This window comes from Microtus pennsylvanicus, chromosome 4 (assembly GCF_037038515.1).
Source record: "Microtus pennsylvanicus isolate mMicPen1 chromosome 4, mMicPen1.hap1, whole genome shotgun sequence".
Taxonomy (NCBI): domain Eukaryota; kingdom Metazoa; phylum Chordata; class Mammalia; order Rodentia; family Cricetidae; genus Microtus; species Microtus pennsylvanicus.
Window position 1 is genome coordinate 88,766,887 of NC_134582.1, and position 27,940 is coordinate 88,794,826.

The 27,940-nt window shown below is 45.9% G+C and overlaps 1 protein-coding gene across 6 annotated transcripts; it reads right to left on the bottom strand.

Annotated features, from left to right (window-relative positions):
* Positions 1-2,652: 2,652 nt before the first annotated feature.
* On the bottom strand, positions 2,653-26,414 carry Sirt5 (sirtuin 5). Of its 6 annotated transcripts, none has more exons than XM_075969787.1 (10): positions 25,753-25,956; positions 24,670-24,752; positions 23,004-23,152; positions 16,811-16,944; positions 15,892-16,117; positions 13,505-13,592; positions 12,746-12,799; positions 9,887-10,010; positions 7,021-7,136; positions 2,653-3,117 (listed from the first exon to the last, which is right to left on the bottom strand). In XM_075969787.1, exons 2-10 carry the CDS (start codon positions 24,684-24,686, stop codon positions 3,042-3,044), a joined length of 984 nt encoding a protein of 327 aa, XP_075825902.1. In that variant the 5' UTR covers positions 24,687-24,752; positions 25,753-25,956; the 3' UTR covers positions 2,653-3,041. The 6 variants fall into 6 exon arrangements, with proteins under 6 accessions (XP_075825902.1, XP_075825903.1, XP_075825907.1 ...); XM_075969788.1 differs by having other exon boundaries at positions 25,822-25,955; XM_075969792.1 differs by lacking the exons at positions 24,670-24,752; positions 25,753-25,956 and adding an exon at positions 26,012-26,414.
* Positions 26,415-27,940: the final 1,526 nt, after the last annotated feature.

Here is a 27,940-nt window from a genome sequence, read left to right on the forward strand (position 1 = left end):
CTCACTCAATATGATGTTTTCTACATCCATCCATTTGCCTGCAAACTTCAAGATGTTATTTTTTTCTGTGATATAAAGATGAATACTTTGCATTGGTATGGATCTTGGTTTATTGTTACAAATTTAAGGTCAATTTTGTCATCTATATTTCTACTCTTATTTAAGGTATGTTTAAAAAGCTCATTTAATAATGTAATGTATAATTAAAAATTATGTGTTACTAGATAGTCATTTATAATCGCTTCTCGGCCTTTTGGCTAAAATCAAATGTAGATAGTCATTTATAATAGTCAAACTTGTAGTCATGTTAGTTAGGTTTTCTAGATATATATTTCAGTTAGATAATCTTCAATACTTCAAAGACCTATGACATATGGCATTTAATTTTTTTGTTGTTGTTTTGTTTTTGTTTTTCGAGACAGGGTTTCTCTGTGGTTTTGGAGCCTGTCCTGGAACTAGCTCTTGTAGACCAGGCTGGTCTCAAACTCACAGAGATCCGCCTGCCTCTGCCTCCCGAGTGCTGGGATTAAAGGAGTGCGCCACCACTGCCCGGCCCATTTAATATGTTTTAAGAACTTAGACTTTTCTCAACAGTGAGACATATCTGATTCTGGCAGTACCAATTACTTCAGAGAGGTTGATGGGCATTGAAGAAACTCTTTACGAAATTTGCCTTCAATGTGACAAGGCTAGCCATTTGGGAAAGAAAGTGCTCTTGCCTGGGCTACTTGATGGTATGCTGTATGAACTGGACATGCTGGATCCACAGAAAAGTTGCTGCTGAATTTGCCTAAAGAAGGTAAGACATCCCAGAGAACCTAGACAACCATGAGGACTCTAAGAGAGACATACATGGATCTAATTTACAAGGGAAGTAGAAAAAGACAAGATCTCCTGAGTAAATTGGGAGCATGGGGACCATGGGAGAGGGTTGAAGGGGAAGAGAAAGGAAGGGAGGGGAGCAGAGAAAAATGTAGAGCTCAATAAAAATTAAAAAAAAAAGGTGAGACAACCCTTCAGGGTTTCTGCTTCATGAAAGAGTCTGCCAGACATTCTGCAGGACACAGAAGAAATTGACTAACAAAGTGCCAATGTAGGCGAAATAGTCTTTGAAATTTCCTGCTTCATGGAAAAGTCTGACAGATACTATGGGCCTGTAGGCTGAAGATGGATGCCCCACATTACAGAAGAACCTTGGGTGACTTGACTGTCCAGGCAGTGAGATGTCAGTTCTAGTTTTGGAAGTTGGCTTACAATGTACTTCCTGTTAACTTAGGTAATATTATATCCTTCTGGGGTATTTTGGAGTTGAAGAATAGATAGTTATAGTTTTCCTTAGTTATGATAAAATAAATTAGATATAAAACTTTAGCCTCACAAAGATAGGATAGATGATAGAATATTATCCTTAATTTGCCAAATGTAAATGGACTAAATATTGTAACTATAATTCTTGCTTGATAACTGCTTTGTATATGTAATTTTACTATGTTAAAGATAAGATCTTCCTTTTTATTTAGAAAGAAAAGGGAAAATGATGTGGGATGTCCTTCTGTATGTGTTGCTTTTATTGGTTGATGAACAAAGCTGCTTTGTCCTGTGGCAGGGCAGAATATAGCCAGGCTGGAACAGATAGAGACAGAGAATAGGTGGAGTCAGGGAGATGCCATGTAGCTGCTGAAGGAGAAAGATATCACCAGAACCTTACTAGTAGGCCACAGCCTCATGGTGATACACATGTTAATAGAAATGGGTTAATTTAAGATGTAAGAGCTAGCTAGGAATATGCTTAAGCTATTGGTCAAACAGTGTTGTAATTAATATAGTTTCTGTATTATTATTTGGGCGGCCAGGAAATGAAGAAGCATTCTTCACTTACACCCTTCATCCTTTAAATTAATTTTGTCAGGAATTTTGGTCACAGCCATGAGAAAGCTAACTATTGACAGATGCCTGGAGTACTAAAATAAGTGGAGTTCTGAGACGGGCTGAGGGGAGGCAGCCCGGGTGCATCGTGACCTGGGGAACTGACTGGACCCAAGGGAGAGCATTATGTATGATCTTTATCCTCTTCGCTAGTGGCCACTGCTCCTCTCTAGTGCTCCTCACATCCCTGCCACAGTTCAAGCCCTGGGCTGCATCAGCAGGTGGGGTTCAGAGACAGTGCAGCATTCTTGCTATTATAGTGCAAAGTAAAAAGGTCATTCTCAGGGTCCAGTGGAGCTCTTAGACCAGTAGAAACCACATACCCTTGTTTATGACACTAAGCAATGATGTAGACCAGCAGAGACGATGTTCCCCTTCATTTATCACATTGAGTGATGATGTAGACCAGCAGAGACGATGCTCTCCATCTGTGACCTTCAGCAATGATCACCCATCACTTCCTTCCCTCAGAGGCAGCTCATCTGCTCCGTCCTGGATTAGCATTATTCTTTTTCTCATCCTGACGTTTCTACTTGGCTGTTCCTTTTCTTTCCTTGCATGAGTTCTTGCATATTCTTTAAGATAAGGCATCCAAGCGAAGTAAGTAATGAAAAGAAAAGGGAAAAGAAGCCCCCAACAAAGACATCTCTTGGAAGAGCATCCTTATACAATAAGTTATCAACTATAAAGGATGGTTTCATTTCCACAAAAATGTGTGCCAAAAAGTTTACTAGGGTTTAACTTTTAGGGTTTTAATTCTCTATTTCTATTTTTGCCCAAGATACAAACAAACAGTTTGTATAATCACCTTCTTCTCAAGCAATTTAAGTACAAATTTTTCCCTCCCAGTAACTGACCAAGAACAGCAAACCCAAAATACTCATATTTCAGTTGAAATCAAATAAGATGGAAGAACTTGACAGTCCATCAGCCTCTCCAAAGAAAACACATTTGCTGTTGGTGTTTTGATGCCCAATCCCTTCACAGATTGTCCTCTAGGGACTCAAAGGGTATTTTTAGGTTTTCCAAAGTTCAGCTTGTCATCCACAAAACCTCTTCTCCTGTTAGTGCTCTGGTTATGCGCTACACAATCTTCTCCTCTTTCCACAGGACAATTAAGAAACCCTTTCAGTTTCATGAGGAGCAAGGGCTTCAGGAAGTGTTGTCCCACAGGGTCCTGGAAAATGAAACCTAAATGGAAGGAGCAATAGAGCAGAATTAGGGGGGCACAAGTTAACAAAATGAACACAAAACTGCAGCTGATAGCATACAACTAATGGTGTTCGAATTTTTAATGGACTTTTCTTGGATAGGGTCTCACTATGTAACCCTGGCTGGCCTGGAACTTGCCATGTAGACCACGTTAGCATTGAACTCACACAGAACAGCCAGTCTCTATTTCTCAAGTGCCAAGATTAAAGATGTGTGTCACCAAACCTAGCTTTGTGGACTTCTGTAATCCAAGTCATGACAATACTAAATGTAACACGTCACAGACAACTGTCTTAAGTCTGTGCTATAAGACTTTATTGTGACAGGTGGAGAAGGCATGATTGAAGGCGTAAGTCACAAAGCAATCCCACACCATTTCAGAATTATGAATAATAAAAGGGTTATTTATTTAAGGGGAAAACTTACAGATCACTGTCCTAGACAACAGTCCCCTGAGCTAACAAGAACAGAGTAAAGTCTAGCAACCAGAAGTGGGAGCCGTAAGCAAGACAGTGAGTGCAGGGCTACGGCTGATTTTTAAAGCAAAAAAGACCATGTCCAAGTGGGCTGGTATCTTAAAGGCTTTTGGCTGAAGAAGCAGAAGGACCTCCCACAGCATATGATTGCAGTGTATTTTACCATTATAATGCCAAATTCATAAAAGAAAGTATATAAACATCCATATTTATATATATGAAGATACAAGTGGGTGGAAAGATATCCCATGTTTATGTATTTGAAAATATTAATATTATTTACAATATCTATACTATAATCCTTATTGAAATTCCAGTGTCATTTTTCATGATATAGATAAAGCAATCCTAAATCGCTTAGATACATACACAAACTTCAATAACTGATAAACTCATGAGCATAATGAACAAAGCCAGCGCCTCTACAGTAAATGACCTCCTCACAATATATAAAAAGTACAGAAATAAATCTAAAGGTCGACGGTCAACTGCCTTCACAAAGCTACCAGAGACACAATGGGGAAAGGAAGGTCGTTTAAATATACGATGTTGGTAAATTAGACAGCCACATGCTGAGAAATGAAGTTGGACCCTTGTCTCATACAACAGACAAAAGCAATTCAAAACTACTAGAAGAAAACATGGTGGAGGAGCACACAACACGAGTCAGGGCAATAGACTTTTAGATTTGATTCTCAAAACACAGGCCACAAAAGCAAAAGTAGACAAATGTGATTATGCAAAATTAAAATCAGCTTGGAGACTAGCCCAGTGGCTGTACTCTGTGCTGTGCTACCCGAGGCTATGGCCCTGTCATTGGAAGAAGTAACTACTAGAGCATGCTATGGGCTGTGTTTAGATGGGTTAGTGAGCATGCCTATAATCCCAGTATTTAGGAAACCAAGGCAGGAGAATCATGAGCTTGAGGCCAGTCTGGGTTATGTATTAAACTAAATTAATATATATATATATATATATATATATATATATATATATATATATATATATAGTGCTGAAGTGTTATCTTAGATTTAGAGAGATTGTCTAGCAAGCACAGGCTCTGAGCTCCATCCCCAACATTACAAAATAAAATAGAAATAAACTGGAGGAACTAGAGAGATGGCAGGGACTAAGATACTGCTCTTGCAGAGGATTAGGGTTTGCTTCCCAGCACCCACATCTTGCAGTTCACAACAGCCTGTAGCTCCAACTCCAAGAGATCGAAAACCTGGCTTCCACAGGCATCTGCACTTGTGTGCACACAGACACACAGGAATATACATAACTAAGAGTTTCTGTGAAGAATCCACTGGCCATTTGTTAAAGTATAAACAGTAACCTCCAGCTATAAATGCTGACTCAGGATGTCTGGGTGGTAGCTTTGTTTTATTCATGAGAGCTGGGAAGATTAAAGGACCGCCAGGAAAACTATGGGGATGAGGAAAGGTGAGCCCTATTAGCAGATCCCATTCCAATGGAAGGCCTAGGAGTAACAAATACGCAAAGAAGTAAAGATAAGGGGTACTCACTGTGCTTGAAACAAAGATATATATATATATATATATATGTATATATATATGATATTTAATACTTATATGCCTGTGTGTATGATATAATATTTATATATGATATTTAATATATGTGCATATATAATTACATAATTCAAGGCATGCATGTCATGTGTCTTTTCTCTTTGGACTTTCCTTAAGGAAACTTTGAGCCTGAGAGATCAATAGAAGCTCAGCTCCACAGGTAAAGAGATCAATAGAAGCTCAGCTCCACAGGTAAAGAGATCAATAGAAGCTCAGCTCCACAGGTAAAGAAGGCTTTGTTCCCTACTGGATGGCACAGCCAGGTGAGCATTCAACTGTGACTTAAAATCAAGGGCTCGTCAAACCTTTGATAAGTGACATCACTACCTCCATGGTTTTCAGGCTACTTTCTTAGGTGACAAACCACCAGCAATTCGTATTCAGCATCAAGCCCCTCCCCCCACTTTCCCTTCACCCCCAATCCAAACTTTATCAGCCCGAATTGCCTCTCCTAGAACTCTGCCCACTGACCATCCCTGCAGCCAGTCCTCACACTGCCCAGCTGGGCATCTGCCTTGGGCCCTTGTATCAGGTGGTCCCTGAATCTGGAAAGGTCTCTTTTTGGCTTATTCTTTTATCTCATTTTTTAAAAAGTTTTTAAATTGATTTTATTGAGCTATACATTTTTCTCCGCTCCCTTCCCTTCCTCCCCCCCCCCCAACTTCAACCGTCCCCCAAGGCCCTCATGCTCCCAATTTACTCAGGAGAGTTTGTCTTTTCCTACTTCCCATGTACCATGTAGATTAGATCCATGTATGTCTCTCTTAAGGTCCTCATTGTTGTCTATGTCCTCTGGGATTGTGGTTTGTTTTTTGTTTTTTTGGTTTTTTTTTTTTGGTTTTTCGAGACAGGGTTTCTCTGTGGTTTTGGAGCCGGTCCTGGAACTAGCTCTTGTAGACCAGGCTGGTCTCGAACTCACAGAGATCCGCCTGCCTCTGCCTCCCAAATGCTGGGATTAAAGGCATGCGCCACCACCGCCCGGCTGGGATTGTGAACTATAGACTGGTCTTCTTTGTTTTTATCTCTTGAGGCTTCCTCTAAGAACTGACACCTACCCCGCCCCCCTCTCCCAATTACACCTGGGCTCTTCACACTGCCTCTGCATCTCAAAACCCAAATAATGTGCCCACCAGGTACAGTGCTGATCGCTAGCCTCCGCCACTAGTGTCTCATCTTCACGGGGAAGGTTTGGGTTTTGTTACTCATCTGTCCTCTCCTTGGGACTATGGCAGTGTTTGGTACACCACATACTTCAGCTAAATTCTGAAGATGGGACAAAAAGACAACATGGCGGCTGAGAGCACTGATGGCTCCAAACGGAGCAGCGACGAGTACACAGCCCATCTCTGTTTCAGCCAAGCACAAATCCTGGCATTGCACGGACCCTTGAGGTTCCGTCAGCCAAAACACTGAGGGAATCAGCAAATGCCTCCCGTTCACTGTAACAGTGATCACCCAGGGAAGCCATCCGGAGGGGGCGATGGTGCCTCTCACCTACGGGCAAAGGCTGTGGCCACACCTACTTGAAAACCACAAAGGCAAGTGTAAAGGGAGAAGAATATGAAGTGTCAAGGTGAAAACACAAGTTCTATGGAAACTCCCATGTAGTGAAAGAGAGACCCAGCCTGCAAGTCATGGTATTCTGTTCTTCCATAACAGCTACAAATCAAACAAAAGATGACAAACTCCCTTCTTTGCCCCGTTCTCCTCTCTCCTCCTCTAGAGAAACCAGGACTGTACCGTCTATTGGGATGACACCTCCAAGCCCCGCGCTCCACCTCCCGTCACCCAGCTTTGGTCATCCCTTACTATACCTGAATATGTTGGTGGCTGGGGTGGTTTCCGTGTTAAACTCGGCCACTGGGACTCCCCTGGAGGCCACCTGAGGGGCAAACATGGCAGCTGGGTAGACCACAGAGGATGTTCCCACCTACAAGGCAATTGGACAATGAGGGCCACTAGGTGAGATGAAAGGGGAGGGAAACTTACTCAGGCTGGGGCGTGGATGGGGGTGTGTGAGGAAAGCCCAGCCAGATGACAGAACTGCAATGCGGGGACAGGTAAAAGCCATGACCTGTCTTTGGTGTTTGGCCAATCACTGGAAGTGGGGAAGAGCCACGTGACACAAAAGGACAGTTAATTACATAAGTAGACAACGAAGCAAAGAAATGGCCCAAAGGACATGACTAGGGGTCCCTTTGGTTTTGGTCTTGGAAGTTGTGCAAATGATTCACGTTTTCTGTCTACAGTTGGGAATAATCATTGTTAATATTCTGACTTGCACACACACCCTTCACAGTCATGGAAAGGCCACAGCACATGCTGCAAACCGAGCTTTCTCACTAGTGACCACCACGACCACAGAGGCGGCACCCAACATGGGCTGTACACAGTTAACACAGAATGGCGATATTCCCAGCACAAAGTGCCTCTGCTTTTAAAGACATATTAGAGTAACTGTGAACTCTGCATGCTCTTCCTAGTTAATTCCACCTTTAGGGACTGTGTCCTAAGGAAACTGCTTGAGGAACATGCTAAGATTCCCATCTACATGTGTTCATGCAACATTGGTTCAAATACCAAAATCTGAAACAGCCTAAGTTGGACCTAGAGTACAGGCCTCTAATCCTAGCATGTGAGAGGTAGAGGCAGGAGGATGAAGAATTCAAGTCTGGCTTTGGCTATATAGTGATACATGATACTCTCCTGGGCTACGTTAGACGCTATTCAAAAAACAACCTGCAACAACCCAAATGTCCTGTAATAGAGGATTTTCTCACTATATCATGTAGTGATATTTCATTTATATTTTAATAAATAAAGCTTGCCTGAAGATCAGAGAGTAAAACAGCCCCACTGGTCAGCCTTACACACCAGGCAGTGATGACCCACACCTTTAATCCCAGTAGCCACACTAGTTGCCATAGAAACTGGGAAATGCATGCCTTTAATCCCAGTGATGCATGCCTTTAATCCCAGAACTAGAGAGGATTATAAAACAGGAGGAGACAGCTCTCAGACACAGTCTCATTCTGAGATTCCTGAAGGCAGGATCGCCACTTCAGAATGAGGTTAAGGTAAGAGCCTGTGGCTGATTGTTTTGCTTTTCAGGCCTTCAGGTTGAACAACAATTTCTCTCTCTGAGTTTTTATTAATGGTGCTTCATTATCATGTGTGTACTAGAAAATCATACAGTAAACTAAAAGATGTGGCAGCTTTGGATATATTGGCATGGGATATGCCAACTGAATTATTATATGAATAAAACAGTCTCAAGACAGAATGTGTATTATGTGTATATGTATATGTGTGTATATATATATATATGGAAGGGTTTGAATCAGAAGTGGTCAACTTTTTGTGGAAAGAGCCATATATTAAAATTGTTAGGTTCTGTAGGCCATCTACTCTCTGCCAAAAGGACTCAACTCCTGGTCTAGAAGAAAACATCAAAATGCTACCAGTGATTATCTCCAGATGGCATAATGTGGTGGTTTCTAATTTCCTTCTTAGATTTTGATTCTTTCATAGTTTATCAATGACGTTTAATAATGAGCATGTATTATATTTAAAATCTAGGCTAGGGCTGGCAAGATAGTCCAGCTGGTAAAGGAGCTTCCTGAAAAAGCCTGGTGAGCCAAGTGTGTCCCTTAGAACCCATGCAAAGGTGGAAGGAGAGAGCTGACTCTACAGCGGTGACCTCTGACCTCCACGTGTGGCACACTCGCACACAGGCATCATGCATACAAATGTGACAGATAAATAAAAAACTCTGATGCTTCCCCGATGGCGTCATGATAGTCTATTTATTACATCTCTAAATTTATAGTGCTCTATAAAAGCATGTTCCTTTTGTTACTTTGTGGGGGAAGTGAGGCTTTTAAAGATGCTCAAAACGTGGCCGTGCATAGCTTCATCCTTTAAGATAGGTCTTGGGGCTGGAGAGATGATTAAGAACAGTTGCTGCTCTGCCAGGGGACCCAGAATTAGTTCCCAGCACCCATGCAGGGTGGCTCGCAACTATGTGGAACTCGAGGAGATCCAAAGCCCCTGGCCTCTGAGGACGCTGAACTCAGGTGCACATACCCACACCTAAACATAATTCAAAATAAGGAAACCAATCTTTTAAAAAGATTACTTCTTGGTTTTCTCTGCAGGACACCATGAGACTTCTAATCAAATCTGTGGAATAGTCCTTTACACTGTATGAATATATGTTACAGTGATTGGTTTAATAAAGAAGTTGACAGGTAGAGGTTAGGTGGGACTTGCAGACAAAAAGAGAGTGTGAAAAAGAAGAAGAGAGGAGTCTTAGAATCTCCAGGAGATGAAGAGAGAAGATGAACTTGCCATAGTGAGAAAAGATACTAAGTCATGTAGGAGAGTGTAGAGAAGAAATGTGTGTTAATTTAAAATGGAAGAGTTAGCTAGTAATAAGCTTGAGCTATCGGCTGAGCATTTATAATTAATAATAGGTCTCAGTGTGGTTATTTGGGAACTGTCTGGTGGGAAAGAAAAGTCCACCTACACACATCTTTCAGGGGAAGAAGAGGGGAAAGAGTGAAGGAGAAAAGGTGGAAGAGAAGTGGAAGGACAGGAAGAAGGGAGGAAGATGGCAGCCAGAAGACACTCCACCTCGGTCTTTCCAGGTCCTGAAGACTAGGGACGGGCATGACCTACCACTAGACACAGGTCACAGAGGGTGAGCTCTCTGTCCACCTCCTCCAGAACAGCAGGATCCAAGTTTTCTCCAAACCACACCACATGAGGTCGCAGCAAGCCACCGCATCCCGCCTCCTCACACCTGGAAGAATATCAGCCTTGAATCAGCTCTAACTGCTCGGGCCAGGATTACCCAGGATCCTAGGAAAGCTGGGCTGCTACTCAGGCCAGGAGATGGGAACTTGCCCTGGATGTGGGGCACTCAGGTGACTTTGCCCTACTAGGTCCTTATCTTGTCTTCATCTACTGAGCTGTGTAGACACTGTTTCCGCTAAGCTTGGCCTGCTAGCTCTAAAATATTGTTTCTCTCCCCTTGGTGCACTCATTGGCACAAACACACTCCCATTGCCCAGAGCTGGGCACAACGGCAGCCTCAGAGCTGCCGCAACCCGAACCACCTGTTTCCACCAGTGAGCTGGCTCCTGCGGTTTCTCGCAGATCACGTCTTTCCTGAGACTGGCCTATGGCCAAGTTTCTCGCTCTTCTCCCCCTCACCCTGCCTCTTGCTGGAACCCAGCGCTCTGTGCCCAGTAGAGCAGGCACAGATGATCTCCCCAGCTTCTTTCTGACTTTTGACTTTGAGACACTTTTGTTAAATTGTCACAGCTGACCTTGAACTCACTTGTGGGTCAAGCTAACCGTGAACTTGTGATCCTCCTGACTCAACCTTCCAGCCTGGTCTACAGAGTGAGTTCCAGGACAGCCAGGATTAGACAGATAAATCTTGCTGGAGTGGGGGATTCCTCTTCATTCACTCCCTATTACCTCTAGGTAATATAGTCTAGGTTTATGTTCTAAAATCTTCTGCCTACTATATCAGCTTTATCTTATTAAGGAAACGTCTAGAATCTCTAATCTTTTCTATTGAAACTTCAGAATTTATTAATGAAAAGCCTTATTTAAAAAAGATGAAGAAAAGAAAAAGAAAGAAATGAAAAGGGTCTATGGTTAAAATAAACCAAAGAAGTATCAATACAGTATAATCACTTTTAGGAAGAACTGATTCAGGGCTGGAGGAATGGCTCATAGTGGAGAGCATACTGCTTTTTCAGAGGACCCTCACTAGTCTAGGGGGTCAGAATCATCTGGGAATTCCTTGATTCACAAGGGAATCCAAATGCCTCTGACCGCCAAGGGTACTCCATTCAGAAATACATACCCACATGCAGGCACACACACATAGACAACGTTTTAAAAATTAAACCTTTTTTTGGTTTTTAGAGATAATAGAGACAGGGTCTCAATATGTAGCTTAAACTGTCCTGGAACTCACTCTGTAGACCAGGTTGTCCTAGAATTCACAGAGGCCTACCTGCCTTTGCCTCTCCAGTGCTGGGATTAAAGGTGTAGGCTCACACTTTGCTGTTTTGTGTATGTGCACATGTGCACACGTGACTGATGCTCTTGCCGATGCATGTGTGTATGTGGAAGTCGCTGTTTTGGCTAGACTGGCTATCCAGCAAGTCCGGAGAATCTGTCTGTCAGCATGGGTTTCCAGACACTCATGGCTAAGCCCAGCTTTTCTGTGGGTCTTGAGATTCCACATTTAGGTTCTTATGTTTGCCTAGCAATCACTTTACCCACTGAACAGCTTCCAGCCCCCCAAGAAACACCCTTTGGAAGCACTGTTTCAATGCCTGGTTTTTGGAAATCAGAAATTCAAAGCTGGGCAGTGGTGGTACACGCCTTTAATCCCAGCACTCGGGAGGCAGAGTCAGGAGGATCTCTGTGAGCTGGAGGCCAGCCTGGTCTACAAGAGCTAGCTCTAGGACAGCTAGGACTGTTACACAGAGAAACCCTGTCTCAAAAAACAAAACAACAAAAAAACCCCCAGACATTTAAAAAATCTAATGTACTTTACAGCATACAAAATTATATTTTAATTGTTTTAGATTTATTTATTCTGTGTGACGGGTGTTTTGACTTATTTAAGTATGTGCCCCATAAGCATGCCGTGTCCTAGGAAGCCAAAGAGGGCATCAGATTCCCTGGAACTGGGGTTACAGGCAATCGTGAGCTGCCATGTAGGTGCTGGGAATTGAACCCAGGTCCTCTGGAGTCAGTGCTCTTAACTGCTGAGCCATCTCTCCAGTCCCATTTTTCCCCCTGTAATTTCACCCTTGCACCAAAAAAAAAAAACAAACGGCCAGGCGATGGTGGTGCATGCCTTTAATCCCAGCACTCGGGAGGCAGAGGCAGGCGGATCTCTATGAGTTCGAGACCAGCCTGGTCTACAGAGCTAGTTCCAGGACAGGCTCCAAAGCCACAGAGAAACCCTGTCTCGAAAAACCAAAAAAAAAAAAAAAAAAAAAATTCACCCTTGCAAGACCTTTGCCACCTCCTCAGTCTTGGACTGGGAGTCATACCAAGGAAGAGAAGGTGGACCATTTACTAATTATACTATAAATATTCTATAGTTATAATTATAATGTGCTTCCTGTGTTCAGATCACCATCTGTCACATAACTGCTCCAGAAACTTCCCAGACCTCATCTGTCAGGACTCAAAACACAGAGAGATCAAAGCCGGCCAATGTATTTGTAACTACAGGGGGGTGGGCCCTGATGCAGGAAGATCCCTCGGGCCTAGGGGTTTGAGGCCAGCCTGGGCAATGCAGTGACAAAGGCTCTTTAAAAAGAACCTGGAAGGTATTTCATCTTTGGTTCTTTCACCCCTGGACTCAGAGGTCAGGGCTGTTCGTTGCATTTGGACATTTCAAAGGCATCTCACATACACACAAAGAGTTGAGATTTTGATTTCTAGTTTTTCTTTTCTGCAACTTTGAACACTCGCTACACATCCATTTTTCTTACTTACCGGGGAAGTTTGTCAACTGGGATTCTGGCGTCCTGGGTCTCTGGTTCTGGAGCCCTAAAGTAAATAGCAAGAAAGAGAAGGAAGAACATGACCCAGTCATTTGTGTTGTGCCTGGCAGTATATGGTACCAAACCTGCTCACGCATGCTAACTTAGAAGGCTTATAGAAGCATGGACCCTAAACACTGACCATTGGCTTTGCTTCAAGAGGGAATTTGTGTAGTGGAGAGTCTCAATGGGGCATTTAATGCTTCTCCAATGAAATTATGTTAGCTTTTTACTTCGATAAGTTTATACTGTTCTGAAATGGTCCAGAAGAATTTTTTTCTCAGTAGTTTCCTTAATTTTTCCTACTTATAACACTAATACACATTCATCATAAAAATGTTGGGAAATTCCCAATGATATGAATGAGAAATAAAAATTATCAAAAATCTCTCCGTTTCTTACAGTAACAGTTAGTCCTTTCTAGTATTTTCTTGTGATGTTTTAGCTAATATACGAATATATGAAAATGGAATGTGAATTTGTATAAATAAAATTTGGGGATCAGATCACACAGCAAATACTCTGGCATCTGATAGCTTTTCCTTAGCATGGTAAATTATGAATCAAATATTTCTTTCATCAGATATCTGTACAGTGTCTAGTCTTATGCATTAGAAATACCCACGAGAATCTTCAGTGAATATTTAATTTCCTCACATTCACGTCCTGTTCAAGGGGAAATGACATGTATTCTGCAGCATGATGTAATTACCCTTTTCCTGCTAACGCTGGACAAATCGGACTCTTGTAGTTCTCAGCGACATTGCCGCATGAGGTGCACCGAGTTTTAAACAAGGTCCCTGAAAGAAAAGACGTGAGTCAGCTTGATGGATTTGACAGTCACGTAGCATATACACTTCCGGGCATGTCTGTGAAGATGTTTCCAGAGTTACTAATCTGAGAGAGGAAGGCCAGGCTGGAGCGATAGCTCAATGGTTAAGAGCACTTGGGGCTTACAGAGGAGGCAAGGCGGATTTCCAGCACCCTCTTCTGGGCTCCAGAGGCACCAGGCACACATACGGGGCACACATACACACACGTAAAGCAAACGGCTCCTTCAGGTCTTAGCTCCATTATGACCAAATTAATTAAGAAGAAACTGCAGTAGAGCCAAGAAGGGGCCACAGCCATAGGCAGCCAATTCGCTGCACATACTTCACCCATGAGGGCCCAAGGATAAAACAGTTGTCATCCAGCCGGGCAGTGGTGGTGCACGCCTTTAATCCCAGCACATGGGAGGCAGAGACAAGCAGATTTCTGTGAGTTGGAGGCCAGCCTGGTCTACAAAGTGAGTTCCAGGGCAACCAAGACTGTTACACAGAAAAACCCTGTCTTGAGAAACCAAACGAAAAAAAAAAAAAAGAAAGAAAGAAAGAAAGAAAAAAGGTTGTCATTCATTCAGAACACAGTAGAGGTTGCTACTGTCCAAAGCAGGCAACTCCAATTCTTACAAGCTATCCAAGTTGTGTGACTGTGTGAGCTGTGGCGTTTCAACCTTAGGTGGTCAGGAATTGAGCTCATGAAGTTTCAAAGGCCCAAATACTCCTACCACTACTTAGACCTGTTGGTGCTGACCCATGACCTCCACCAAAGTCCATGTAAAGAGCTGACTTTAGAAAGACAAAAGAAAAAACATCTGGGAAAAATAAAATCATACAAAATAAAATATTTAGAAAAGAAAAAAACTTTTGAAAGAGGGAGGATGATCCACCTTAAATACAGGTGGGAGCACCCCAGAGGCAGAGGTCATGAACTAAATAAAAAGGGGGGCACACGCGGGTCTCTGAGTTTGGGGCCAGCCTGATCTTAGTGAGTTCTAGTATAGCCAGGGCTACACAGTGTGTGTGTGTGTGTGTGTGTATAGCACACAGAGAGCACTAGTTCAACTCTCTGCTTCCTGAGTGCAGCTGCAATATGACCAGACCCTTTCACAGTGAGCCAAAATAATCCACGCTTACTGTGTCACCTAAAACCATGATCCCAAGCAAACCACCTTTCTCTGAAGTTGTTTTTGCCAAGTATTTAGTCACAGTGAGAAAAAAGTAACTATTTTAGGGATTTTTTTTTTTGGACAGGGTCTTCACTGCCCTGATACGGCATAGACATGGGGTCTTCACGGCACCTGTACAGCACAGATATGGGGGTCTTCACTGCACTGGTACAGAACAGACAACATGGGTGGGCTGAGTCTCAACTTGTTCACATGGAAATGCATTCCTTGGGTTTGTAGCTTTGTAGACACCAATTCTAACGGCCTTGGACAGAACACCACCCAGGAAGGAAGCCAAAGGGACCCAAGACAAACTCCTGGACGTTACAAACAGGGTGGGCTTGTAACAGAACAGGGCCTGGGCCAACACCTCTCTCAGGCTCTAGGGTGGAGCAGGCTGGCTTCGAGGGCAAATTCCCCAGTGAGGACAAAGGATAAATAAATAAACACCCCCAGGAGGTTGAAGTCACGCCGGCCACGTCAATCCGGCTGAAGCCACAGTGGTCCTGGCACCCAGACCTTTCTTTCTCCTCCCCTCTCTGGGTAGCAGTTCACAGCACAGCCTACTCCCACAGGTGGCCCAGGAGCAGGGCTTGTGGCTGTGTACACAGTGATTCTCCAGTGTACAGGACACCAGTAACACCCAATACTGTGCAGTGGAGGCTTTGGGAGAAATGCAGGTTTTTTTTTGGTGTTCAAGTAGAACCTGTTTAACTGAAACCCAAGGGTGTTGACATACTCCATACTAGCAGATTACAGGACATAACAAGGGAGGGATGCCAGGGGGGTAAGACATTCCTTGCTGCCGGCAGGAACTGTTTAGGTACTGTCAGGCACCAGCGTGTTCCCCCGGAAGTGTCACAATGTCCTCCAGGAGGGACAGGTGTGAGGAGGTGCGTAGGGTGGAGAGGCTGTTTTAAAATTTGGTCTCCAGCAGGGGTGGTGATGGCGCATGCCTTTAATCCCAGCACTCAGGAGGCAGAGGCAGGCAGATCTCTGTGAGTTAGAGGCCAGCCTGCTCTACAGAGTGAGTTCCAGGACAGCCATGGCTACACACAGAGAAACCCTGTCTTGTAAAAAACAACGAAAATAAATCTGGCCTGCCTCACCGTGGATTTCCAGCAGGTTCTTGGTGCCAGCCTTGCGGTGCAGCTCATCGATGTTCTGAGTGATGACTACAACCCGTCGGCCCTGGTCACGTAGCCGGGCTTCACACTGAGCAATGGCCAGGTGCCCGGGATTGGGTTCCTTGCTCTTCATGACCTCCCTCCGGTAGTGGTAGAACTCCCATACCTGTGATGGGTTGCGGGCAAAGGCCTGCGGAGTCGCCAGGTCCTGAGGGGAGAGGCAGAAGTCAGGGAGGGACCTGTGGAGGTGATGAGGGGCCGCTGTAGGTCTGGCTAGACTGTGTGGCACCGGCCTAGATCCCAGTCCTGGGACTAACCCAGGACTTAGACGGCCACTTCCCTACTGATGAGACTTTGGTCGGTCTTGCACTCCCTTTTGGAGGTGAAGTGTGTGTGTGTGTGTTTCATGCTTCATGCACATGAGTATGTAGATATGCACATGTATGCATGAGTAGTCAGGAATCAGAGGAGGATGTCTTCCTGGTGCTTCTGCCTTATTCCCTTGAGACACGATCTCTCAGAGAACTAGAAGCTTGTCGTTTAGGCTAGGTTGGCAGGACAGGAAGCTTCTAGGATCTTCCTGTCTCCACTTTCTAGTGTTGGGGTTTCGAGCCTACAGGTGTACTCAGCTCTTCACGTGCATGCTGGGAGTCAAACTCAGGTTCCCATGCTTGATGCTTGGACAGCAAGTGCTCTCACGCACTAAACCCATCCCCTTGGCCCCAAATTTGCTATCATCGTCATCATAGAGACTGTGTTGACACCAAAACCAAGAGGACAAAATGGTGACTGCCAAATTTAAACACTGCCCTTGGGCTTCAGGTATATATGTGGATGCTCAATCAACCGCCATAATAGCTTCATTCGGAAAAGCCTGTGGTAGTCCGGAAGTGTGACTCACCTGAGCTTGCCATTTTCTCCAATAACCTCCTGCTCCTCTGAAAGTTGGAACCCCGCTCTCCGCACTAACGCCAGCCCCTGAGATGATGGCTATGTGCTTGGCGTTTGCAAAACACTTCCGGAAATCTGCCATATCTAAACAGAAAATAAACCCATGTCAATCCAGAGTACCAGCGGGACACTTAGATTCCACACCAATTGTCTATGGCATGAAACTTGAATAAAATTACACTGTAAGATACTCCAATAGGGGCCGAAGAGATGGCTCAGCAATCAAGAGCACCTGTCACTCTTACAGAGGGCTGGCATTCAGTTCCCAGCACCTACCTGGTACTTCACAACCATCTCTAACTCCAGTTCCAGATATTTCTGGTGCCCTCTTCTAACCTCTGTGGGCATGAGGCACATGCATGCACACATATAGGCAAACACTCGTACACATTAAATAAACAAATCTTCAAAAACTGAAAGATTTAAGATATCTATTCCAATAAAAAGTATTCCTCAGGGCTGATGAGATGTCTCAAATAAATAAGGTTTAAAAAACATTCCCTGTACCATGGAGACATCATCGTGTACACTTGATATGTGGGTGTATGGTATCTCAAGGAAATGAGGGCTCTGGGCACACACCTAGCAAGGCATCTCAGCTCCATGTTCCGGCCCACTGTGTGATCTGAAGGGCTTACACTCTATACTCGGTTCTGTGGGTTGCTTGGCATGCATGATGCTCTTACCTTAGAGCACGGTCGTGCAAATGTAACAGGGTTGATGGAGCCAGAGTTCTCGTGGAAAGTCAAGACAAAGAAAGCCTCTGTGCTTGTGAGCAACCTTACCTGACACCCACCAGACAACCTGACCTGAGGCCCACCAGACAACCTGACCTGAGGCCCACCAGACAACAACCTGACCTGAGGCCCACCAGACAACAACCTGACCTGAGGCCCACCAGACAACCTGACCTGAGGCCCACCAGACAACCTGACCTGAGGCCCACCAGACAACCTGACCTGAGGCCCACCAGACAACCTGACCTGAGGCCCACCAGACAACAACCTGACCTGAGGCCCACCAGACAACAACCTGACCTGAGGTCCACCAGACAACCTGACCTGAGGCCCACCAGACAACCTGACCTGAGGCCCACCAGACAACCTGACCTGAGGCCCACCAGACAACAACCTGACCTGAGGCCCACCAGACAACAACCTGACCTGAGGTCCACCAGACAACCTGACCTGAGGCCCACCAGACAACCTGACCTGAGGCCCACCAGACAACCTGACCTGAGGCCCACCAGACAACAACCTGACCTGAGGTCCACCAGACAACCTGACCTGAGGCCCACCAGACAACCTGACCTGAGGCCCACCAGACAACCTGACCTGAGGCCCACCAGACAACAACCTGACCTGAGGCCCACCAGACAACCTGACCTGAGGCCCACCAGACAACCTGACCTGAGGCCCACCAGACAACCTGACCTGAGGTCCACCAGACAACCTGACCTGAGGCCCACCAGACAACAACCTGACCTGAGGCCCACCAGACAACAACCTGACCTGAGGCCCACCAGACAACCTGACCTGAGGCCCACCAGACAACCTGACCTGAGGCCCACCAGACAACCTGACCTGAGGCCCACCAGACAACAACCTGACCTGAGGCCCACCAGACAACAACCTGACCTGAGGCCCACCAGACAACAACCTGACCTGAGGCCCACCAGACAACCTGACCTGAGGCCCACCAGACAACAACCTGACCTGAGGCCCACCAGACAACAACCTTACCTGACGCCCACCAGACAACCTGACCTGAGGCCCACCAGACAACCTGACCTGAGGCCCACCAGACAACCTGACCTGAGGCCCACCAGACAACCTGACCTGAGGCCCACCAGACAACCTGACCTGAGGCCCACCAGACAACCTGACCTGAGGCCCACCAGACAACAACCTGACCTGAGGCCCACCAGACAACCTGACCTGAGGCCCACCAGACAACAACCTGACCTGAGGCCCACCAGACAACAACCTGACCTGAGGCCCACCAGACAACCTGACCTGAGGCCCACCAGACAACCTGACCTGAGGCCCACCAGACAACCTGACCTGAGGCCCACCAGACAACCTGACCTGAGGCCCACCAGACAACCTGACCTGAGGCCCACCAGACAACAACCTAACCTGAGGCCCACCAGACAACAACCTGACCTGAGGCCCACCAGACAACAACCTGACCTGAGGCCCACCAGACAACAACCTGACCTGAGGCCCACCAGACAACAACCTGACCTGAGGCCCACCAGACAACCTGACCTGAGGCCCACCAGACAACCTGACCTGAGGCCCACCAGACAACCTGACCTGAGGCCCACCAGACAACCTGACCTGAGGCCCACCAGACAACCTGACCTGAGGCCCACCAGACAACCTGACCTGAGGTCCACCAGACAACCTGACCTGAGGCCCACCAGACAACAACCTTACCTGACGCCCACCAGACAACCTGACCTGAGGTCCACCAGACAACCTGACCTGAGGTCCACCAGACAACCTGACCTGAGGCCCACCAGACAACCTGACCTGAGGCCCACCAGACAACCTGACCTGAGGCCCACCAGACAACCTGACCTGAGGCCCACCAGACAACCTGACCTGACGCCCACCAGACAACCTGACCTGAGGCCCACCAGACAACCTGACCTGACGCCCACCAGACAACCTGACCTGAGGCCCACCAGACAACAACCTTACCTGACGCCCACCAGACAACCTGACCTGAGGTCCACCAGACAACCTGACCTGAGGTCCACCAGACAACCTGACCTGAGGCCCACCAGACAACCTGACCTGAGGCCCACCAGACAACCTGACCTGAGGCCCACCAGACAACCTGACCTGAGGCCCACCAGACAACCTGACCTGAGGCCCACCAGACAACCTGACCTGAGGCCCACCAGACAACCTGACCTGACGCCCACCAGACAACCTGACCTGAGGCCCACCAGACAACAACCTGACCTGAGGCCCACCAGACAACCTGACCTGAGGCCCACCAGACAACAACCTGACCTGAGGCCCACCAGACAACCTGACCTGAGGCCCACCAGACAACAACCTGACCTGACGCCCACCAGACAACCTGACCTGAGGCCCACCAGACAACAACCTGACCTGAGGCCCACCAGACAACCTGACCTGAGGCCCACCAGACAACAACCTGACCTGACGCCCACCAGACAACCTGACCTGAGGTCCACCAGACAACCTGACCTGACGCCCACCAGACAACAACCTGACCTGAGGTCCACCAGACAACCTGACCTGAGGCCCACCAGACAACCTGACCTGAGGCCCACCAGACAACCTGACCTGAGGTCCACCAGACAACCTGACCTGAGGCCCACCAGACAACCTGACCTGAGGCCCACCAGACAACCTGACCTGAGGCCCACCAGACAACCTGACCTGAGGCCCACCAGACAACCTGACCTGAGGCCCACCAGACAACCTGACCTGAGGCCCACCAGACAACAACCTAACCTGAGGCCCACCAGACAACCTGACCTGAGGTCCACCAGACAACCTGACCTGAGGCCCACCAGACAACCTGACCTGAGGCCCACCAGACAACAACCTGACCTGAGGTCCACCAGACAACCTGACCTGAGGCCCACCAGACAACCTGACCTGAGGCCCACCAGACAACCTGACCTGAGGCCCACCAGACAACCTGACCTGAGGCCCACCAGACAACCTGACCTGACACCCACCAGACAACAACCTGACCTGAGGTCCACCAGACAACCTGACCTGAGGCCCACCAGACAACCTGACCTGAGGCCCACCAGACAACCTGACCTGAGACCCACCAGACAACCTGACCTGAGGCTCACCAGACAACCTGACCTGAGGTCCACCAGACAACCTGACCTGAGGTCCACCAGACACCAAGCATCTAAAATTCTCCTCGTGCTGTAACGGCGTAAACGAATGCAGACAGATTGTAAAAATATATATACAGCTTTAATGGAGAAATAGACTTACAGAACCACCGTTCCAGCGGAGACCAGGAAAGCAGAAGCAGTGGCTGGGAGCACATTCGCCAAATTTATAGGCAAACATTAGCCAGAGGCGAACACACCCCCTAAGGGGCGGGACTTATCCCTATATCTCCCCTTTTTGTCTAAATAAGACAGAACTAAACCAAATACAATAATAACAAATAATAAATATAACAAACAATATTGAAAATCAAAAGTTTTGCTAAACATTTTATCTCAAGGAGTCTAAATAATGTAGAGAGTAACTATAATTATATAATCTTCAACTCTGTCAAAGATCTGAGAAGGGAATAAATATTACTTAACAAACGAGATATATCCAAAATGTGCAACAATTGACAGAGACAACTGACTACCTGGGCAATCACTCAAAGTCTCGTTTGCAATGTTGAGTCAACCAACTTTGGCTAAGGCTTAACATAACTGACATACCATTATTAAAGGCAAGGAACTTTCTTAGAACTATCCTACCCTGTCTTGGCAGGATAAGACAATCCTGTTTCATTGTTAGAAGTTGAGGTATGGGCTTTTCTTAACCCAAAGGCCAGTTCTGCCAAGAAGACAAGCTCCCAGTGGAGTGTCTTTGGTGCTCAACGTTCTCTCAGGAATAGAGCGGTATTGCCAGGAGCAATTGTGTCTCACTATCATGAAACTCTGAATTATATTAAAGGCCATTTTCTACAGCTCTTTGAAGATGTTGAAGATTATCTATCTATACTGAGTATAATCTCTATATATCTAAAGAACCTGATTAGTCTTGAAATTTAACCATCATTTTACTTTCACAGGATCCCCCAGAAAGAACATCGCCCCCTTGACAGCTGAAAGTAATTCTAGAGGACGACGTCCCCTCTCCCAGTAAAGTTTGCCCCTGGGTTTAGGGACATCATTTAGGGGTTGGGAGGTTGGGGGAGGAATTTTATAAGCTCAGGGATCATTTTGAAAAAAAAAAGAGGGAATGATGGGATAATAGATTTATAATTGTGAGTTACTGTTTTTAGACAAATATATTGATATCGATTCTTGTATATTGATACAAAGTTAAATTATATTGACTATTGTATGCATGCATGTTTCTACCTCTGTTTAAAACATTTTTTATGTATGTTGGGATTAAAGGTGTGTACTACCACACCCAACAACTCTCTTCCTTTTTTTTTTTACTTTAAGAACTGCAACTTTTAGCCTGCACATATTTTTAACACACTGTAAATCATTTAAAAGTTTTCTTTTTTCTTTGAATTTTTCTTTTACTGTATATGTCTCTTTTTTGACCACATGAGTCTTTAATTTATCAAGCAATATCAGTAGGACTAAAGCCGTGGCTTTGACGGCTGGATCTAGCCCATTCCTTAGCTTTCCAGCCTCATGGCTGAGGTACTGGCTGTAGCCATGTTTACTGCCACAACTCTATGGCATTTCAAGGTCCCTGCCAGCAAGCGAGCTTCAGCAGCCTGTGCTTGCAAACCGCATGAACTGCCTGCGTAAAAGAGTCAGAGTTTGCCCTGGCAGGACAGCTCAGAAAGCCAGCATTTTTAAACGGCGCAGCTTTTTTCCTGCTACGGCTAAAAACCGAAAAGCATGCGTTCAGCTTTTTGTCAACACCGTTTAAGTGTTTCATGGCAGCACCTCTTAATGAGCTTCAGGGTTTTGCAGCTGAAGCTGAGTCAGGAAGCCTCTCTTAGATGAGAGCGCTTGCTTGCCTCTAGCAAGCAGAGTAGACCCGAGAAATTGTTGCTACCAAGAAAACATGCTTTACTCTTTCCCAAGCTTTCTCAGGCTTTCAGTGGATTCAGTTGTCCACACGTCTGGGCACCATTCTGTAGTAATAGGAGACATGCTGAATCTTTCCCGGTAAGACCGGTGCTACACAATTTATTAGAGATGGGTTGATCGGGATATCAGAATTAGCCAGTAAGGGCTAGAGCTAATGGGCCAAGTAGTGTTTAAATGAATACAATTTGTGTGTTGTTATTTCGGGGCATAAGCTAGCCAGGCAGCTGGGGTGCTGGGGACGCAGCCCTGCCACTCCTTATTACTACATCGTGCTCACTTGCCCTGTGAAAATCATGCTACAGCTTCCTCAGCACCGTGACCGACGTAGGCATTTCTAAGGATGACTTACTTGAACTTGGACGAGCCATGGTGAGGCAGATCTTGCTTCGCGGGGAGGCTGGAGGCTTCAGTCCACAACACAGCTGGGAAATGAATTGGCCGGGAAGGATCTGGAGCGGTCGCATCAGGGTTTCTTTGAAGTACTGCTTCTCCAGCAGGCTTTAAAAGAGTTACAAAATGACTTAGAAACAATCATAAAACATTTAAATACGCAGCATTCTTTGTTTCCTTAGAGGAGTTATTGCTGTATATAAGTATAAACATTTTGCTACTTGATTCAAGATAACTAGTCCTAAGTGGAAAATCTCATAAATATACTCAACCAGCAGAACACTGTTAGTCCAGCCTACTTCAAATGTGCTCACAACACTGCTTAATGTGAAATCTGTTAGAATAAAGATCAAACATATTATGGTTTCTAATTTTATTTTATTTTTGGGTTTTTTTTTTAGACAGAGTCTAGTTACATATTACAGGGTAGGAACTTAAGAGGAACTTATTTTGACAGTGTGTGCATTGTGCCACAGTAAACCCCAACTAGAAATCAGAGGCAAAAATACTGACATTTCCAGGGTAACCTGTCTCTGTAGAGTAGAGACACCTCACAGGAAGCCTGGGATGCTCAAACTGGAAAGGTGGGAAAATGGGGCCAGAATGGATATCTGAGTCTGGTGAAGGAAGAAGAAGATTGACACAGGGGCTCATGCTATATATACCCCAAACTGGCTTAGGACTCGCCGTGCAGTCAGGCTGGCCTGGAATCCATGACAATTCTGTTTCAACTTTATAATAGCCAGGATTACAGATGTGAGTCACCAAGCTCAGGTTTCATTGTTACTTGTCTCATATCACACACACAAAAAAATCAATTAGAAATGGATTAAAGACTTAAGCCTGAACCTGAACCTGACACGCCAAGAGAAAAAGAGATGGAAGTCCTGACATGGCATGGGCAGTGGTTTCTTAGCTAGAGCCTAAACATGGGTGATAGAAGCAGAAACAGACAAACAGACTGATAAAGGAATCAGTCATTTATACAGTGGGAGAAAATACTTCAAACCATACAGTTGATAGATGCTAATGTCTAAACTATATGGAGGGCGGCTGGAGAGATGGCTCAGCAGTTAAGAGCACTGACTGCTCTTCCGGGGAACCAGAGTTTGACTCCTAGCATCCATATGGTGGCTCACAACTGTCTATTATTCCAGTTCTAGAGAATTCAACATCCTCTTCTGGCCTCTTTGGACACCATACAGGTGGTATATAGAAATATATGCAGGCAAAACACCCATACACATAAAGTTAAAAAAATAAATCTCAAAAAAATTGTAAGTAATTTAAATAAAATACACGGAGGGCTGGTGATATGACTCAGAGGGTAAAGGCATTTGCCACCAAGCCTGAAGACCTGAGTTCAATCCCTGGTGATAAAAGGAGAGAACCAACTCCTGCAAACTGTCCTCTGATCTCCACACGAGTGCCATGTCATGTTCCTGTACATAACACACAAACACACACACACACAAACGTATTTACATATATAAAATATATTTATATATTTTTAAACTGAGTTGCAAGAAAGCAGCCTAGCTTTAGAAATGAGCAGAGTTCCCGGATGGGTATTTCTCACAAGAAGATATTGAGGCAAAGAAAATTAAATCACAATGAACTATCACCATAGCTCTGCTGGCATAGCTTTTATCACAAGGACCAAAGCTAATGTTAACAAGGATGTGGAGGAAATGTCAGCACAGCCATTCTGGAAAACAACATGGAGATTCCTCAAAAATTCAAACCAGAATTACCATGCATTCTAGCAAGCTTGTTATAAAGGGATTGGAGGTCAATATGTGGGAGAGGCATCTGCACTTGAATGCTAAATTTCGTGTTATCCACATGGAAACAATCTAGGTGTTAATCAACAGAGGAATAAATTAAATGTAGCCCATGCATATGTAAGGCAATATTAAAAGAAAGGATTCGTTACCAGGGGCCCGGTGTAGGGGACAATATGGGGCACGGAGATGTTTGTCAAGGGGCACAGACTCTGGGCAAGAGAGAATAGGTTTTGCTGGTCTAGTGCCCAGCACAGTAACCATAGTAGATAATGGTGGAATGCACGTTTCAAAATTTTGAAACAAGTAAACTGGAAATGTTCTTACCACTAAAAAATAGTAAGATGGTAGACACGTTGATTAGCTTGACTTACTCCTATTATATATAATACGTATATCAAAACACCCCATCGCACCCCAGAAATACACACGATTATCTCTTATCGACTCAAATGCAGGAGTTTTAAGTCATGGCATAGAATATATGGCAACTGTATTGGCAGAAACGTTCACAGGTTGTCAGCAAAGACTCTTTGGACACCCAAAGCTCCACAATCGAGATCAATACACCAGTCCCAGACTTTGACGCGGACTGGCTCCACTAGCACCCGCTCCTGTCAAGCCTACCTGGCATTAAAACCTAAGGAGTACAGCCTAGGACCCAACCTCTCCGAACACGTGCGTGCGGGGCTTCCAGCCCCCCACCTTCTGAGGGTTTTCCTCCAACCTCGCTGCAGCTGATCGCTCCAGATCTCCCATCTTCCCAGAGCTGAAAACTGCACCTCCACTCCCCATCCCCCGCCCTAACCTCCACACCACTCGCAAAACTTCGGGGCACTATCCTCCGGCTGCTGGCTTGGCCTTAACCTTTCCCCTTTTCTCTGTTGTCATGATCATCAAATCCTACGGGCTCTACCTCTCTACCTTCAGACTGTGTCGCCATCCTCTGCTTTCTGTACTTCCTTCGCCACCACAACAGCCTGCCCCTGTCACCTTAGCCAAAGTGCCCTTCCTCCAGGTCACCGCCTTCCGGGGCCCGGTTGCTCCCAGGAGTTTCCGTCACCCATCCTGTCGCTGGCTGGCGTCCCTACCGACGCCCGGCTGCGCATGCGCGGGGTGGGGCGCGCAGAGACAGAACAAAGCTAGGACCCCCCCCCCCCCCCCAGTCAGGCCTAAGACGCACCTGCAGAAGGTGGTGGGGACAGAGCAGGCTGGAGAGGCCGCGGGGCGGAGCGCTCGGCATCCTAGTGTCCTGCCCCGGCTGCAGCGGCCCCTGCCGGAGACCCGGGGCCCGGGCCAGCCTTTGGCTCAGCTTTTCTTTGCGGGTTTCCATGGGACCAAGAGTCAGGGGAAGACGCGGGAATTTGCTTGCTTCTTTGTGACCTTCCAAGGTTGGTTCCACTTCCCAGACAGGTCGTGAACTACCGCCTGCTCTGTTGCCTCCTTTAGCACACTAGGGGACGACAGTTTCAGTACAGAATCATTTCCCTTGAATTTCTGTGGCAAACCCTGGCGAGTCGGTTTCAGGCTAGCCCAACCTCTCTAACCTGAGAGGCTGTGTTTCACTGCTGCTGGTACCACGATCCACCGGCTTTACGGACTTCTCTGCCTTTCTAAGATACTGGTGATGGACCAGAAAGGGAAATAATATGAGAACTTGGGAGCAAATTGGTTCACGTTTATCTTTCTCTTTCCCAGCTTAAACCTCAAATGCCCCGTTGGCGAGACATTCTGCCCACTTTGAAGTCCCCCTTCAGACCTTAAGATCTATCAGTACCCCAGAGACTTGCAGAAAAAGAAAACGAAGCAGGCTTTCATATCTGGCTGTTAACATCTGGCTGCTGTTGTTTTTCTAGTCGAATGCACAGTGTTTGCCTGGCGCCGGGTACTTTTGATCAAATCAAGCGTGTGGATGGATTTAAATCTTCCCTGTCATCTGATGAAATGGATATTGTTGTCTTCACTGCACAGCTGAGCAAACTGAGGCCCAGGAAAGTCAAGCAACTAACTGTCCAAGGCACAAAGCTTTTGATTCGTGGGTTTGAGATTTGGACCTAAGTGTGGCAATAGGGCACAGGTGACAGGTGTCAAGGTTACCATGAAAGAAGCCAGTCGACAGACAGACTGTAAAGCCCTCCCCACCAGGGTTTCATGCAACATAACAGAGAGGGCCATATCATAACAGAGTGAGCCATAAAGGCTCACTACCCTAGTGGCTGGAGGCTGTTAAGAATCTCCACCCTTTTCTACCTCTCTAGACTATTCAGTACTTGGAGAAGTTCCTCTTCTTAGTAACTGTCTCTGCTTCTAACACTGTCCATGTGACCCTGTACCCTTTGTCCTGAGACACGAGACCCTGGAATCCCAGCTGGTGACCTCTGAACTCATCTATGGCCTACGTGCTCCAGAGACAGGTGTTGTGGGATATTTGTACACTGTGTGAAGACGTGTTGCTGCGATTGGTGTAATAAGAAGCAAAATGGCCAATAGCTAGGCAGGAGAGATTAGGCGGGACTTCCAGGTGAAGAGAGGAAGTCAGAGGGACCAATCTAGGTGCACAAGCGGTGCCAACCAATACAGAACAAGTTGGACATAAGGAACAGAGGAAAGATAACGGAGCTAAGGCAACTGAGTCATGTGATAGAATATAGGTTAATAGAAATAGGTCAATTAACTTATAAGCGCTACTTAAAAAAAAAGTCTAGATTAAGGTCAAGCTTTCATAATTAAAAGTTTCCATGTCGTTATTTGTGGGCTTGTGGTCCAGATGAGAAAGCTTACCACATCCACACCACTACCGATGATGCCTGGGCAAAGTATTGTATTCCAATACTTTTATTTTTTTCTTTTGCTGTTGGGAATATTGAACTCTGGATTGAACCTCCTGCTAGGCAAACTCTCTACCACTGAGCTACCTCTCCAGCCTTTTTGTTGCTTTTCATGCTTATGACAGTGACCACCATATGTTAATCCTTCACTCTCGATACTTGGAGGACTGGGGGAGAGACAGCTCCTCATTGCAACTTTCCATGGTCCACAGGCCTGATATGTAGTCTTCCATCACCCATGGGTCCTGCCAATTCTGAGGTTCTCTAATCCATCCACGTCCAGG

Bases quoted from the DNA above. Each gene is read 5' to 3' on its own strand.
- Sirt5 (XM_075969787.1), bottom strand. The intron at 16,945-23,003 runs GTAAGTCATCCT...TTTTCTGTTTAG, and splicing joins CATGGCTCGTCCAAGTTCAA to ATATGGCAGATTTCCGGAAG. The intron at 16,118-16,810 runs GTGAGTCACACT...CTCTCCCCTCAG, and splicing joins GGAGAAAATGGCAAGCTCAG to GACCTGGCGACTCCGCAGGC.